The sequence below is a fragment of the Rhipicephalus microplus genome, chromosome 8, assembly GCF_043290135.1.
Source record: "Rhipicephalus microplus isolate Deutch F79 chromosome 8, USDA_Rmic, whole genome shotgun sequence".
In the NCBI taxonomy this organism is placed as follows: domain Eukaryota; kingdom Metazoa; phylum Arthropoda; class Arachnida; order Ixodida; family Ixodidae; genus Rhipicephalus; species Rhipicephalus microplus.
In genome coordinates this window covers 54,917,149-54,934,042 of record NC_134707.1, presented here as the reverse complement: position 1 = coordinate 54,934,042, position 16,894 = coordinate 54,917,149, and the positions used below count along the sequence as shown (strand labels likewise).

At 45.7% G+C, this 16,894-nt stretch overlaps 1 protein-coding gene across 1 annotated transcript; it reads right to left on the bottom strand.

Moving 5' to 3' along the window:
* Positions 1–6,470: 6,470 nt before the first annotated feature.
* Positions 6,471–8,971, bottom strand: LOC119164493 (uncharacterized). Its single transcript, XM_037416690.2, has 2 exons — positions 8,910–8,971; positions 6,471–7,082 (listed from the first exon to the last, which is right to left on the bottom strand). Exons 1-2 carry the CDS (start codon positions 8,919–8,921, stop codon positions 6,501–6,503), a joined length of 594 nt encoding a protein of 197 aa, XP_037272587.2. The 5' UTR covers positions 8,922–8,971; the 3' UTR covers positions 6,471–6,500.
* Between the last annotated feature and the right edge of the window lie 7,923 nt (positions 8,972–16,894).

Sequence of the window (16,894 nt, the reverse complement as noted above, 5' to 3'; positions counted from 1 at the left end):
AGAGAGGCTCATTCCAAAATGCCAGGGAACGTTGGCGAGCAAGCATGCGGAGCCTCCTAGCAGCGTCCGTCCTTGAGAGAGGTATTGACTGGTCGTTGTTGTCTGTATGGGCTGAACGGGCAGCTTGATCAGCTCGTTCGTTACCGATAATTCCACAGTGGCTTGGCAACCACTGAAATATAACGTGGTGCCCTTTCTATGTTACATGGTGTAGCATTTCTGCTGTTTCAAATACCAACTGCTCGTGTGGACCACGGCGTAGATTTGACAGAAGTGACTGCAGTGCCGGCTTGCAGTCGCAGAAAATCGTCCACCGTTGCGTGCTCTGGTCGTTAATGAAACGCAGCGCAGCGCGAAGCGCTGCAAGCTCTGCTGCCGTTGTTGTGGTTGCATGAGCTGTCCTGAATTTGATGTTTGTGGCGTGCGTTGGAATAACGACCGCAGCTGTTGAGCTGTTTGGCAGGACGGAGCCGTCGGTGTAGACGTGGGTGCAGTCTTGGTACTTCTCGTACAGCAGAAGTAAGGCGAGCTGCTTGAGGGCTGGTATTGAGAAATCTCGTTTTTTCTGGATGCCTGGTATTGTCAGGTTGATGACTGGCTGTTCGAGGCACCATGGAGGAATTGAAGGTCTCGCCGCGGGCGTAAAACCAGTTGGTAGGGAGTCACCATGTGTAGTTATTGTTCGACAAAATGACGTATGAGGTCTATCCACTGGCAGAGAGGCTAGGTGGTGATGGGGCGTCCGGCCCACATGCCTCATGTGTGTTCTCAAAGCTTCAATTTCAATAAGGGTCTGCACGAGGTGGTTTTTGGCTATAGCTATAGTCGCCATTGTTGAGGCACCCTGAGGCAGACCTAGACATATTCGAAGCGCCTGTGCTTGAACGCTTTGTATCATGCGTCGACTTGTTTTGCTGGCGTTTGATAATGCAGGCAGACTGTATCGTAAAAAACCAAGGAAAACCACCCTATACAGTCGTAACATAGCATTAGGCTGCATTCCCCAAGTCTTTCCAGCGAGAAACTTGAAAAGATGGCATATGCCTGTCAATCGCTTTTTCAAAAACGACACATGAGGGCTCCATGATATGTCTCTGTCGACTATGACACCCAGAAATTTGTGAGATCGACGATACGGTATATTTTGACCGTTAATTGAAACTCTGTAATTCGACATGGGTTTGTGCGTAAATGCCAGAAGAGCGCACTTTCCGCAGGAAATTTGCAGGCCTCGATCGCGTTGATACAAAGTAGTTGCAGTAGCAGCTCTCTGTATTCTCGCTCGTAACTGCAGGCGAGTTACCGCAGATGTCCAGATGCAGATGTCATCAGCGTATGTTGATAGATAAATATTGTTCGGTAGGTGCGTATGGAGAGCGATTAGTGTTATATTGAATAGCACAGGGCTCAGTACACCACCCTGAGGGACGCCACGACAATTGAAATGTGTAGACGTGTTCCCGGTCTCTGTACTCACAATATAGGATCGCATTTGGAGATAACTGCCTATCCACTTAAACATTCGCCCACCCACTCCAATCTCTTCTAGTGCGGTAAGGACGGCTTCATGTGTAACGTTATCATAGGCTCCTTTGACGTCAAGGAACAGAAAGGCGCAAAGACGCTTATGGCCTTTCTCGTGTTCAACGTACGTGATTAGCTCGATGACGCTATCGATCGATGATCGACCACGTCGAAAGCCAGCCATGGCATTTGGGTAGATCTCATGATACTCCAAGTACCACTCGAGTCGGCTGAGAATCATTCTCTCCATCACTTTACCCACGCAACTAGCCAATGCGATCGGGCGATAGGAGGAGAGTTCCAATGGTGATTTGCCAGGTTTTAGTAATGGCACTAGACGACTAGTTTTCCAACTTAAGGGGACAGTGCCCTCTAGCCAACAATCATTATATAGCTGAAGTAGAGCTATTCTCGCGCGCTCACCCAGATGACACAGGGCTCTGTAGGAGATTCCGTCAGGTCCTGGTGCGGAGGTCTGTTTGCATGAAGCGAGTGCTGCTTTCAGCTCCTGAATGGTGAACGGGTAGTCCATACAGGAGTCACGTGGTGGCGGACAACTGCTCTAAAGTGGTGAGCTGCTGATGGCTGTAGTTTGCCCTGATAATCCGGATGATGTGAATTTAGTGTACGGAAATGCATGCAGTTTAGTGTAGGAGAACAAGAAAAGACGAGCGTTTTAGTGTTTTATTTATACTAATTGTTGTATTTAAAACGTTTTATTATAAGTGAATCTACAACAGTGTTATCGATGTGCTTGTACCATAGCTGTTGTCTTTGTCTTTGAAGGCCGAATGACAGCCTCACGCCATTCTTGAGTTCTTGATCCTATGCCTCCTATCATGTGTGTTGTCATAAATCAAAGAAAAATAATCAAATTGAGTAATTATTTATTGACGAGATGTACAATCATACAGTTGTGTTTTGTCAATGTAGCTTCACTTCAGCATCATCGCGCTGATTTCACTACTGAAGCAAATGTTTACCTGCAGCTGAACGAATAGTAATTATATCTATGTCTATCATTCTGAGGTGTCAAGTTACCGCATTATTCAAGCGAAGTAGCATTGAGTATATGTATGGCCTACATAGCCATAAGTGTCTTTGGAAGCCTAAAATATGCTGGCCACTTCTCTCATGCCGTGGTAGCGTTGGCATCAAATGAGTGGCCTGACAAATCGCAATGAAATAATGGTCTGCTGTACAAAAATTACCCTTTATTTATCGGTGCCACGAAGTTTACAACCATTTTGTTAGATGACATTGATCTCTTTAGAAACTGCTGCTTCGTCGTCTCCATAGGACACTCCCGAAGCCAAGCACCGACATAATGGCGTAGAACAACGTTGCATAGTTACAAACAAGAGGCATAGCGAGGACGCCAAAGGTTTGAAAGGGCGGGAAACCTTTCAATGCGGAACATGTTTCAGAAGAAATTGTTTCCAAAAGAACCCTCGCGTTCTTCTTGAGATCGGCTTGAGGTTTTCGGGTTGACTTCGCCGGATGAAAACGAGTCCGGTTCATGAAACATTGCTTCCACCAGTATTGCCGATTGTGCGTCCTGAATGTAAGCTTCTTTCAATAGCGCACTTTCTGTATTTGTGATCACTTTGTCCTGTACCATCCTATGCGGATCTTTTGTGGTTACAATGCGCGACTGGTGACCCGAATGTTGCAAGAAGGAATCGTCGCCGTGGTGGCCTCATTGCGATAGAGTGAAAACACAACGGGACCTTGTACTTAGATTTGGACATACATAAAACAGCCACATACCTTTTATCTATCCAGTTGTTTATTCACAGTTACGCAACGATGCCAACGGCAACATACGTGTTGGCAACAACGGACGCGGTAAGCTGATACGAAGTGCTGGTGGTCATAAGATCAGTAGCCCCGAAAACTGCTACATAAATCAACGTATGCGGAGGGCGTCTAACCAGACTAGACATTAACCCGACGTGACGGGTGCATCGTAGCTGTGCCTATGTAATGATTATCAAATTGAATAGCCATCACTGCAGTGTCAGCTATAATGCTTCGAAAGTTTTTGCACCTTTTATTTACTCGTTGGCATTAAAGTTGCGACATCTGTCACATATAACCAAAGTAGGTCATTGAGAACAAAATATTATGCAACCTTAGAGCAGAAACGCAAAACTTTACTGGATGCTTTCGAAATAGGTGTCTTCGGCATTCCACTATCATCCACTCAGATGGCAGTGTTTGCCTCGCGATAAATATTCTAAAGAAAAAAGGGGCTGGTGGAGGAGGTATATTTGACCGGAAACTCTGCGTCTGGATGGCTTGGTACTTACTTAGCACAGAATGCATCGAAACCCAAGTGGGTGCACCGACGCCGTTTGGTTGTGTGCTTGTGTGCCGGCTGCACCTAAAACTGCATAGGCTTGTCCAAAACCTCGTAATAGAACAGTGGTTTTCGAACACGACGTGCGCACTCGTGCATGCCTCCTCAGTGGAGAACTCTCGCCCATTTATATTCAATCCGCTACACATTGCAGCCAATGATCACTGCTCAGAAGGCACTTCAATGACAGACAATAAGTTCGAATGGCTGCGCGAGCACTCCGACATTATAGTTTCTAAATGTCGAGACCCGACTCTGCAAGCACGAAAGAAAGCGTCCATGTCATAAAACATTAGAATACAGATGGCACCCAAAACAAGTGGTTCTGCGACGAGTGACTAGTGGAGCGGCTGACACAAAGCTCGGGGAACGAACGCAATATCGCACAGAGAGCCATACCGTCACTCGAAGGTCCCGAACTGCAGATGTTCCTGAACTGTAGATTTCCTAAAAAGATAGATGAGAGCATCACCCAGTGCTGATGCTTTGCGTACGCCGGACTTTACGTCATATGTGAGCCCTCCTCTTATAATTAGGGTATAACCTCTGTATTCACAAACGCTCCTTGACTCGACTTTCACCCTTCACTTGACAGAGTTGCGCACTGCACCACTGCTCGGCTGAAAATGACGCTGCCCAACTCAAGAATAGCAGCGAATTATCACCGATATGCAGTGACTTTTGCTGCCTAGAGATGGCGCTCCCGTCAGCTTTCTCAAGTGAAGGTGCAGCGTTGAGTGAAAGAAAGGGCTTTCTAGAATACGGGGGTAATGGTCTATATACTGACGTTTCTCTCCGCGAGACTTTGCGAAAAGTCGCGAGTGTTGCAGTCGTGTTGAAAATATGCACGTGACATTCTTCGAGCTCACGATTACGTCACAGTGATGTCATGAAGTCACCTATTGCCAGAAATTGTGATATAATCATGGAAAAGTCGTCCTGTTACAAGGTGGCGTCATCAGTTGACATCTGCCAATGTTCACAAGTGAATGGCCTGGTTCGGTAAGCAATCTATTATCACGTGAGGTGCAGTGAGTTTCAGGAACACTGTATTCTACGAACTACGGGAAGGTTCTTGAATTGTTGAAGGCTACTACGAACCCTGCAGCTTGCTAAGAATGTCAAGTTAATGCTGCGGTTTATGTTCTTGCAGAAATTCTGATGGCCGATTTTATAACCTGATGACTTACGAACAGGTCCACAGGCTTTCATCTTCAAATGATACAAAGACTGTAATATGCTTCTAGTTTTCCTTCTACCTCTGTGCTTCAAGTGTGTTATGTGGAGTTGGTACGATTTGAGCAAGGTATAAGCAGTACGAATTATAAAACCAGATGTGAAACCCAAGACAGTGAAAATGAAATGTCGAATCATTTTCTTTTCACTGTGTCATGAGGTTTGTCTTCCGTTTTATACAGTTTTACAATATATCGAACATCCCTGTCTAATGCCTTAGCCAGAACTATATACGGCTAATATGGGTGCCCTTTTCTCTCGCTACTATATCTTGTCTCCCTACTTTTAATTGATGACATTGCTCATGATAAGGTGCACGATCATCGGTTGTTGTTTGGCATTTGATAGGCTGACGTTCCAAATTGCACGCGATATGAAAATATAAACAGACACAGAGTGAGAGTCAGTTAGGTGGTACTTTGAGTAAATCACAGTTTTATTAGGTCGGAAACGAGTTCCGGGTCAGCGTACATTGTCAACGTGTTGTCGGAGCGATTCATTGAATCTTTCTCTTCGTCGATTGAGGTAAAAGAGCAGGTGGAGTGGAAGCTCTCGAGTTGAGTAGGACGCTGTAGTCTTCAGGTGCCTTCGCTTACACCTGGAAAGTAATGGGTATGGTCACTCTCATCATAAAGCTGGAAACTAATGGGTATGGTCACTCTCACCATAAAGCGAATTGAAGCCACCCTTCCGACTACCACAATTCGCGTTATTAAACCAACATTGTCACAAAAGTAAAGTAGAGGAATCATCTATGAAGCAAAAGCTTACTATTTCAATTATATTGAGTTCGCAAGTGGGTTGGCCTTATCAATAGCACGATGATTACCGTGACAGTATGTAAAAAGCAGTGAGCACTGCTAAGTTCATGCAAAAACTGCGATTCACACGGGGAATATCACATACAGTATAAGAAAAAAACTGCCGTATAACCTTAGCGTACTAAATTACTCTTCAAGATCTTCAGTACGTATATATTATCAAATTTATTTCCTAAGTACATAGCGTTTTATTCCAACGTGGGACACTAAGCGAGCAATCCCTTATTATTTTCGGTTGGACCTTAAGTGTGGCGCACTCATGTAAACTATGTGAAGCCATATTTGTTGCTTATAGTAACGAAACTGTACTCCTTATATGCCTGCCCATGGTTTTCAATTAGGCATGAAGGGTGAAGGGCCGAATAGTGTGAAAGTTTACTAGAGTGCCCCTCTCTCCCCAACACCCACTCGCACCCTAACGACCCAAACGCAGTTAGAACTAGATATTAGCGGGGGCACTGCACTACTGCCTGCATGTGCTTACACCCATGGTTGACTTAGAATTAGAATGCTTACCTGTTTGTGTTTAAAACGCTAAAGAACACTGGTGACAGATTTCACTTGTGATGCTTGACGAGCAGTAGCTTGCCAACGACCCCACCAGTGCCAGCACCACCAGCCCCGTATCCTCCGCCTCCGTAACCTCCACCGAGGCCTCCAGCTCCATAACCGCCACCTCCGTAGCCTCCTCCGAGACCACCAGCTCCACCACCAATCAGTCCGCCACCTCCGATGCTGGCGCCTCCACCAATGTTGGCTCCATCGACACCACCGAGACCAGAGTGCGCCACAATGGCTCCACCGCCATGCACTTGAGACACGTGGTGCACCGTGCGAACGAGGAACGCCGGCCCTGCCACCGATTTGCTTGCACCCGCACGGCCACCGTTCAGCAGGACTACGCTGCTCCCAACACCCACGTTTCCACTGCCTCCTCCCAAACCTCCGGCACCAAGACCTCCTGCTCCTCCGAGGCCACCGGCACCAAGCCCTCCACTGTAACCTCCGAGACTACCACCACCATAGCCTCCAAGACCACCCCCGCCGTAGCCTCCACCGACACCACCTCCCGTGCCACTTCCACCGAGGAATCCACTGAGCGCGCTGCCGAAAAGGGCGGTGAACAGGATGGTGTGCACCTGCAATTGAATGCGGTCAAGATGATATCAGCGTGGCGTTCGGGAATGAAAACAAAATTCGGTGTTTTACGTCCCAAAACCACAATAGGATGATTACAAAAGCCGTATCTAAAGGCTGCTAAGTTGGGCAGCCTGAGGTAGTTTAATTAACGTGCACCTATATCTAAGCATATGGGTCCCTAGCATTACCGCTCCATCACAATGCGGGCGCCGTGGCAGACAGAGATTTGGTCCCGCGACGTTTGGGTTCGTGGTCGATCAAGAAATCTTCCAGACTACGAAGGCGGGTGGATAGTCATGAAACAGACACGCAAATTTGTTTTCAAAGTACGACCTTGAAAAGTCTTCAGATTTTCTAACAGAAGATAAGAAATGTGAGAACTGTGGATGTAATAACAAACAAAATTGTGTCGGCTGCACGAAAATTACATTGCGTGCTCGCTATTGTAAGTCGCTCTTTCTGAACTACGTTTTCGATATTGCTGACGCGCTGTGTACCCTATTCCGTGGTTTCTGCTCACTTGTGCCATAATGCGTCAGGTACGTACCAAGTTTGCTTATTTATACCACTACAGATGACTGTAGCTTGGCTAAATCTGTTCTAATCCGGCACTTTCGTAGGGGTGTTCATTAGGGAGAGATACTTTTACAGCAGCCATTTTCGCAGCCTTAATGTTTTGACAATTTAGGTTAGTGTGATGAGTCTTAATATTTAAATCGTAATAATATTAACCTGCGGTTTGGCGTCCGAACCACGATATGTTTGAGAGAGATGCTACAGTGGAGGGCTTTGAAAATTTCGTCCATGTGGTGGTCGTTTATCTGCACTGACATTGAACAGTACACGAGAGTCCACAATGTCACCTTTATTGAAATGGAACTTCTGCGGCCGCTGTCGAATCTTCAAAGTTTAGGTCAGTAGCAAAACACCCTAAGCACCGATCAACCGAAGCGGGCTCAATTACATCGTGCTGAACGGATAATCATAGAAGTGCGGATTTAATGCAATGAACTTCTTAGTGATTTGGGTATAGTTATTCCATGCAGGGCGTTGTTTAAAATGAGTATCATTAAAACTATTTGGTTTACCGATATCAAACCTTTTTTTCAATATTGGCAGAGAGATTATACTTTTTCTGGGTTCATTCAGGATAGAACACAACATAGTTCATAGCCTGGTTTTTCAAATCAAAGAGGCAAAAGTTGCCTTTGACTCTTCGTAGAAACATCGACTGCTAGGGTGGCACAACCGTGACTCATGCCACTTCCAGCCATTCTATGTCACACAGTTTACAACGATTGTTCTCCCGTGTTGCAAAGCAGGGAGCGACTGGCGATAATTTTGCTTGAGTGGCTTTCCCCTCTTGCCAGAGGATAGGTGCAGAGGTGGTACAAACTCAATGAACGCATCTCTTTGCTACTAGGCAACAGCTACACAACCAAGTTTCCTACGAAACACGCCGGTAAGACCACCTCATGAAGAAATCAATAGGTGCGACTACGATGCCGCTCAATATTGCGATCTTTGAGTGTAAATTGTAGACTGACAGCATCCAGCAGTTCCGAGGAAAAGTGGCCTTACCGGATTCGCATGATCTTCAAAAAAGTCTCATTTTTCTCACCCATTTATCATCACTTTCTTGCCACCAAGTGCATATCCTGAGTACGCATTCATATGCCGAATACTTCGTAAGGTCTACGATAAGTTATGTATGTATCCACTGTGCACATCCTGGTAAAACAATTCAACGAAGTGAGGTGCTCCGAACTCAGCACTATAACAAACCACCATTTCCGCCACTAATCTGACATCCTATGGTTGCTTACCAGGCCGTTCATGGCTGCGTAATGTCGGTCTCACTTAAACACAAGGGCGGGAAAGGCCTCGGAAGGCTTTGGTATCTGCTCAGCGCCTGCCCAGCGTTTTCATACCCCAGACGAGAGATACACACGTGGCTTCTTTCTTGTTACGTCACAGGTGAAGCCAGGGGTGCGCCAATACGTCGTTTCGTTCGAGCTCAGAGGAATCGCGTAGCTTCCGGTGGTACACCTCTCCTTCCGGGATGGAGAGTAAGAGCAGCAACGAAGCTAACCACTCTGCGACCATCTCATGCGAGTACGCTTTCTCAGTCATGCCACCTGCGCTTTCTCGCTCACCGGAGAAGTGAAATGTGCCCAGAGACGCACCCTCTTTACCCTTATCTTCATCTAAAGCACTGGACGCGGCAATGAGGAAAGGAGAACGCAGTGCAGTGGCCGGTGGTAAATAAAAAACAAAACAACCGGCATGCATTGTAGAGCATCGGGGAAGCTACAGATGCACTTCGCCGCGTTACGAATCGCCACTTGAGCGGTCACTTTTGTTTTCTAAACTTTAGGAGCCCACATAAATTCTCTCGAGCCCCTAGTCGTTTGTCAATTTTGTCTTGTTTCTTCGTAGTGCAATGTATTACGCTTGCCCACTTACAAGGCGCACGCCGCGTTGGGCTATACAAAACGAGGATATATTATAACGCGAGTCCTGATGGTGTCGGTGGCGTGAGTAACTGCATCATGAAGAAAAGCCCACTGGTAGCGATGCACGCAACGTGGTGGAGGGGCGACGTGATTCCCCCACCCCGTTCAATTACAACACAGTCGCGTGCATCGTTTTCTGGTCGCCACCATGTCGGATTGTTTGGTTATTTGGTTACGTTTGCTTAGAACAATTGAGGACACCAGTGCCACTAAGGAGGACCGTTATCGAGACTTTGCCCAGCATGGAAGGGCTTGTAGAATGTGCGCAAAATGTCCACTCTTCTAAGCTGCTTAACTTCTGAAATTACGAATTCTAAGGGACAAAGCACGCGGATAAGAGAGCTTCATTGAATGAAGCAGAATACACTCCCTAAAAGAGCTTCATGTGACAGCATCGAGATATTCTGTTTTCTGGAATATTTTTTAATGCCTAGTTCTGTAAGACTTGCCATTGTTGGTTGTCTTGATGTCGGCAGGCCGAGTTGCATGCGACGTCCTTGGGGATGAAATGTGACAACTTATGACTCCAGGCTTTTTTTTCATAGATTTTTGAGCTATACAGCAAAGCTACCTTCTTGAAAAAACTGGGACATAATCTTGAATTCTGGTAAGCACAAGATGTTTGTGATACTCCGTATCACTCCGTGTGGTAAGAAATGAGCGCGTGACTAAACGTGCCACGTGAAACTTAACAATACGAGATGAACCATTGTGATATTTCGTTAGTTTCTTTAATTGGATTCTCAAATTGCAGGACCTTGGTTCACACAAAATTTTCGAATGCATTCTTTCTACAACAAAAACGAAATTTGAAAAAAAAATATGCCACCTTAGTCACCAAAATGGAGGAAGGCGCACATGAATTTTGTTTTGTTTTTACAACAAAAACAAAATTAAAAAAGAAATATGCCTGCTTAGTCACCGAAATGGAGGAAGGTGCACATGAATCATGGTTTGTGTATTCGGTATTCCTATTACACTTTACCAAAACATTCATATTCATAACCGCTTCACGACACTTCCTAGTACTTTGTCATCACGTTAGCACATTATCACCTTATCTAGGAACATTGGAACCTTTTTTGTAAACCTGCCAACCACGAGCAGAATTCTGCCTCCTATTACTTTTGGAACTTCAAGGGTAATCGATGCCAATCAATGAGTGCAGCAATAATTACCGTAGTCAAGTACTTATCATAGTTAAGGGTTTGAGCTGTTTGATGTCTTCTACTAGACTAAGGTTCTTCAAATGACATACAATTTCAGTTAAAAAAGTTACGTGTCGGACACATAAAAAACATGAATGAGCAAATTTACATTCCAGTTATAAACTTATGTTACATGTGTGGTATCTTACTGACTTAAAACTTTCGTGTAAAACTGGCTGCTTACTTATATTTTTATATTTAAAATAACGCTATTGCAAAGTTAAAGCCGCGATCAAATGTGATAGTGCATGCGCTGATGTGAGAGAGAGAAACGAGAAATAAGGAAGGCAGGGAGGTTAACCAGATGCCAGTATCCGGTATGCTACCCTACACTGGGGTTGGGGAATAGGGGGTTGAAAGAGAAAGGGAGAGTAAAAAATAAATAAGAAAAAAAAACACCGACACACACGCACGCACAAAATCAGTCCACTCAGAGGCGTTCCGACAGGCCAGTAGTTCGTAAGAAGCCCAGTAGCGCTTGCACGGCTTTCTTCTGTGATGATGAGTCATGACGATGGCGCAGTATACTTTCTTCTGACAGCGGCTGGTCATCTAGCCTGTTTAGTTTATTAGAAAGGTGTTGTCTTTCCAGGTTGTATTTCGGGCAGTCACACAGGATATGTTGAATTGTTTCTTCATCTCCGCAGTGTGCACAGTCGGCAGTGTCGGCCATACCTATGCGGAACGCGTACGCACGGGTAAACGCGACTCCAAACCACAGTCTGCACAGAGCAGTAGCATCGCTTCGTCGAATTTTTGTTGGAAGCTTCAGCTTAACGTTGGATCAAGGGATCGTAATCTTGCATGCGTAAAGAGAGGCTCATTCCAAAGAGCCAGGGAGCGTTGGCGAGCAAGCATGCGGAGCCTCCTAGCAGCGTCCGTCCTTGAGAGAGGTATTGACTGGTCGTTGTCTTCTGTATGGGCTGAACGGGCAGCTTAATCAGCTCGTTCGTTACCAATAATTCCACAGTGGCTTGACAACCACTGAAATATAACGTGGTGCCCTTTCTCTGTTATATGGTGTAGCATTTCTTCTGTTTCAAATACCAACTGCTCGTGTGGACCACGGCGTAGATTTGACAGAAGTGACTGCAGTGCCGGCTTGCAGTCGCAGAAAATTGTCCACCGTTGCGTGCTCTGGTCGTTAATGAAACGCAGCGCAGCGCGAAGCGCTGCAAGCTCTGCTGCCATTGTTGTGGTTGCATGAGCTGTCCTGAATTTGATGTTTGTGGCGTGCGTTGGAATAACGACCGCCGCTGTTGAGCTGTTTGGCAGGACGGAGCCGTCGGTGTAGACGTGGCTGCAGTCTTGGTACTTCTCGTACAGCAGAAGTAAGGCGAGCTGCTTGAGGGCTGGTATTGAGAAATCTCGTTTTTTCTGGATGCCTGGTATTGTCAGGTAGATGACTGGCTGTTTGAGGCACCATGGAGGAATTGAAGGTCTCGCCGCGGGCGTAAAACCAGTTGGTAGGGAATCACCATGTGTAGTTATTGTTCGACAAAATGACGTATGAGGTCTATCCACTGGCAGAGAGGCTAGGGGGTGATGGGGCGTCCGGCCCACATGCCTTATGTGTGTTCTCAAAGCTTCAATTTCAATAAGGGTCTGCACGAGGTGGTCTTTGGCTATAGCTATAGTCGCCATTGTTGAGGCACCCTGAGGCAGACCTAGACATATTCGAAGCGCCTGTGCTTGAACGCTTTGTATCATGCGTCGACTTGTTTTGCTGGAGTTTGATAATGCAGGCAGACTGTATCGTAAAAAGCCAAGGAAAAGCACCCTATACAGTCGTAACATAGCATTAGGCTGCATTCCCCAAGTCTTTCCAGCGAGAAACTTGAAAAGATGGCATATGCTTGTCAATCGCTTTTTCAAATACGACACATGAGGGCTCCATGATATGTCTCTGTCGACTATGACACCCAGAAATTTGTGAGATCGACGATACGGTATATTTTGACCGTTAATTGATACTCTGTCATTCGACATGGGTTTGCGCGTAAATGCCAGAAGAGCGCACTTTCCGCAGGAAATTTCCAGGCCTCGATCGCGTTGATACAAAGTAGTTGCAGTAGCAGCTCTCTGTATTCTCGCTCGTAACTGCAGGCGAGTTGCCGCAGATGTCCAGATGCAGATGTCATAAGCGTATGTTGATAGATAAATATTGTTCGGTAGGTGCGTATGGAGAGCGATTAGTGTTATATTGAATAGCACAGGGCTCAGTACACCACCCTGAGAACGCCACGACAATTGAAATGTGTAGACGTGTTCCCGGTCTCTGTACTCACAAAATAGGATCGCATTTGGAGATAACTGCCTATCTACTTAAACATTCGCCCACCCACTCCAATCTCTTCTAGTGCGGTAAGGACGGCTTCATGTGTAACGTTATCATAGGCTCCTTTGACGTCAAGGAACAGAGAGGCGCAAAGACGCTTATGGCCTTTCTCGTGTTCAACGTACGTGATTAGCTCGATGACGCTATCGATCGATGATCGACCACGTCGAAAGCCAGCCATGGCATTTGGGTAGATCTCATGATACTCCAAGTACCACTCGAGTCGGCTGAGAATCATTCTCTCCATCACTTTACCCACGCAACTAGCCAATGCGATCGGGCGATAGGAGGAGAGTTCCAATGGTGATTTGCCAGGTTTTAGTAATGGTACTAGACGACTAGTTTTCCAACTTAAGGGGACAGTGCCCTCTAGCCAACAATCATTATATAGCTGAAGTAGAGCTATTCTCGCGCGCTCACCCAGATGACACAGGGCTCTGTAGGAGATTCCGTCAGGTCCTGGTGCGGAGGTCTTGTTGCATGAAGCGAGTGCTGCTTTGAGCTCCTGAATGGTGAACGGGTAGTCCATACAGGAGTCACGTGGTGGCGGACAACTGCTCGAAAGTGGTGAGCTGCTGATGGCTGTAGTTTGCCCTGATAATCCGGCTGATGTGAATTTAGTGTACGGAAATGCATGCAGTTTAGTGTAGGAGAACAAAAAAAGACGAGCGTTTTAGTGTTTTATTTATACTTATTGTTGTATTTAAGACGTTTTATTATAAGTGAATCTACAACAGTGTTATCGAAGTGCTTGTACCCTAGCTGTTGTCTTTGTCTTTGAAGGCCGAATGACAGCCTCACGCCATTCTTGAATTCTTGATCCTATGCCTCCTAAAATGTGTGTTGTGAAAATCAAAGAAAGAATAGCAAATTTAGTAATTATTTATTGACGAGATGTATAATCATACAGTTGTGTTTTGTCAACGTAGCTTCACTTCAGCAACATCGCGTTGATTTCACAACGAAAGCAAATGTTTACCTGCAGCTGAACGAATGGTAAATATATCTATGTCTATCATTCTGAGGTGTCAAGTTACCACATTCTTCAAGCGAAGTAGAATTGAGTATATGTATGGCCTACATAGCCATAAGGGTCTTTGGAAGCCTAAAATATGCTGGCCACTTCTCTCATGACGTGGTAGCGTTGGCATCAAATGAGTGGCCTGACAAATCGCAATGAAATAATGGTCTGCTGGACAAAAATTAACCTTTATTTACCGGTGCCACGAAGTTTACAACCATTTTGTTAGATGGCATTGATCTCTTTAGCCACTGCTGCTTCGTCGTCTCCATAGTACACTCCCGAAGCCAAGCACCGACATAATGGCGAAGAAAACCGTTGCATAGTTACAAACAAGAGGCATAGCGAGGACGCCAAACGTTTGAAATGGCGGGAAACCTTTCAATTCGGAACATGTTTCAGAAGGAATTGTTTCCAAAGAACACTCGCGTTCTTCATGAGATTGGCTTGAGGTTTGCGGCTTGACTTCGCCGGATGAAAACGAGTCCGGTTCATGAAACATTGCTTCCACCAGTATTGCCGATTGTGCGTCCTAAATGTAAGCTTCTTTCAATAGCGCACTTTCTGTATAAGTTAATTGTGATCGTTTTGTCCTGTTCAATGCTATGCGGATCTTTTGTGGTTACAATGGCCGACTGCTGACCCGAATGTTGCAAGAAGGAATCGTCGCCGTGGTGGCCTCATTGCGATGTAGTCAAAACACAACGGGACCTTGTACTTATATTTAGACATACGTAAAACAGCCACATATGTTTTATCTATCCAGTTGTTTATTCACAGTTACGCAACGATGCCAACGGTAACATACATATTAGCAACAACGGACGCGGTAAGCTGATACGAAGTGCTGGTGCTCATTAGATCAGTAGCCCCGAAAACTGCTACATAAATCAACGTATGCGGAGGTCGCCCAACTACACTGGACATTAACCAGACTTGACGAGTGCATCGTAGCTGTGCCTATGTAATGATTATCAAATTGAACAGCCATCACTACAGTGTCAGCTATAATGCTTCGAAAGTTTTTGCACCTTTTATTTACTGGTTGGCAATAAAGTCTCAAGATTTCTCACATGCAACCAAAGCAGGTCATTGAGAACAAAATATTATGCAACCTTAGAGCAGAAACGCAAAACTTTACTGGAGGCTTTCGGAATAGGTACCTTCAGCATTCCACTATCATCCACTCAGATGGCAGTGTTTGCCTCGCGATAAATATTCTAAAGAAAAAAGGGGCTGGTGGAGGAGGAATATTTGACCGGAAACTCTGCGTCTGGATGGCATGGTACTTACTTAGCACAAAATGCATCGAAACCCAAGTGGGTGCACCTACGCCGTTAGTGTGTGTACTTGAGTGCCCGCTGCTTCCATCGACTGCATGGGCCTGTCCAGAACCCCGTAATAGAACAGTCGTTTTCAAACACGACGTGCACACTCGTGCTTGCTTTCTCAGTGGAGAACTCTCGCTCACTTTTATTCAATCTTCTACACATTGCAGCCAATGATCACTGCTCAGAAGGCACTTCAATGACAGACATGAAGTTCGAATGGCTGCGCGAGCACTCCGACATAATAGATTCTAAAAGTCGAGACTCGACTCTGCAAGCACGAAAGAAAGCGTCCATGTCATAAAACATTAGAATACAGATGGCACCCAAAACAAGTGGTTTTGCGACGAGTGACTAGTGGAGCGGCTGACATAAAGCTCGGGGAAGGAACGCAATATCGCACAGAGAGCCATACAGTCACTCGAAGGTCCCGAGCTGCAGATGTTCCTGAACTGTAGAGTTCCTGAAAAGATAGATGAGAGCATCACCCAGTGCTGATGCTTTGCGTACGCCGGGCTTCACGTCATATGTGAGCCCTCCTCTTATTTTTAAGGTTTAACCCCCGTATTCACAAACGCTCCTTGACTCGAGTTTTACCCTTCACTTGACAGAGTTGCGCACTGCACCGCTGCTCGGCTGAAAATGACGCTGCGCAACTCAAGAATAGCAGCAAATTATCACCGATATGCAGTGACTTTTCCTGCCTAGAGATGGCGCTCCCGTCGGCTTTGTCAAGTGAAGATGCAGCGTTGAGTGAAGGGGCTTTCTAGAATACGGGGGTAAGTGTCCATATACTGGCGTTTCTCTCCGCGAGACTTTGCGAAAAGTCGCGAGTGTTGCCAGTCGTGTTGAAAATATGCACGTGACATTCTTCGAGCTCACGGTTACGTCACAGTGATGTCATGAAGTCACCTATTGCCAGAAATTGTGATATCATCACGGGAAAGTCGTCCTGGTACAAGGTGGCGTCATCAGTTGACATCGTCCAATGGTCACAAGTGAATGGCCTGATTCGGGAAGCAATCTAATACCCCGTGAGGTCAGTGAGTTTCAGGAACACTGTATTCTACGAACTACGGGAAGGTTTTTGAATTGTTGAAGGCTACTACGAACCCTGCAGCTTGCTGAGAATGCCAAGTTAACGCTGCGGTTTGTTATGTTCTTGCAGATATTCTGGTGGCCTATTTTATAACTTGATGAGTTACAAACAGGTCCACAGGCTTTCATCTTCAAATGATACAAAGACAGTAATATGCTTCTAGTTTTTGTTCTACCTTTATCCTTCAAGTGTGTTAGGTGGAAATGGTACAATTTGGCCAAGGTAAGCAGTCAGAAATAAAAAACAAACAGATATGAGACACAAGACAGAATGAAAATAAATGTTGAATTGCTTTCTTTTC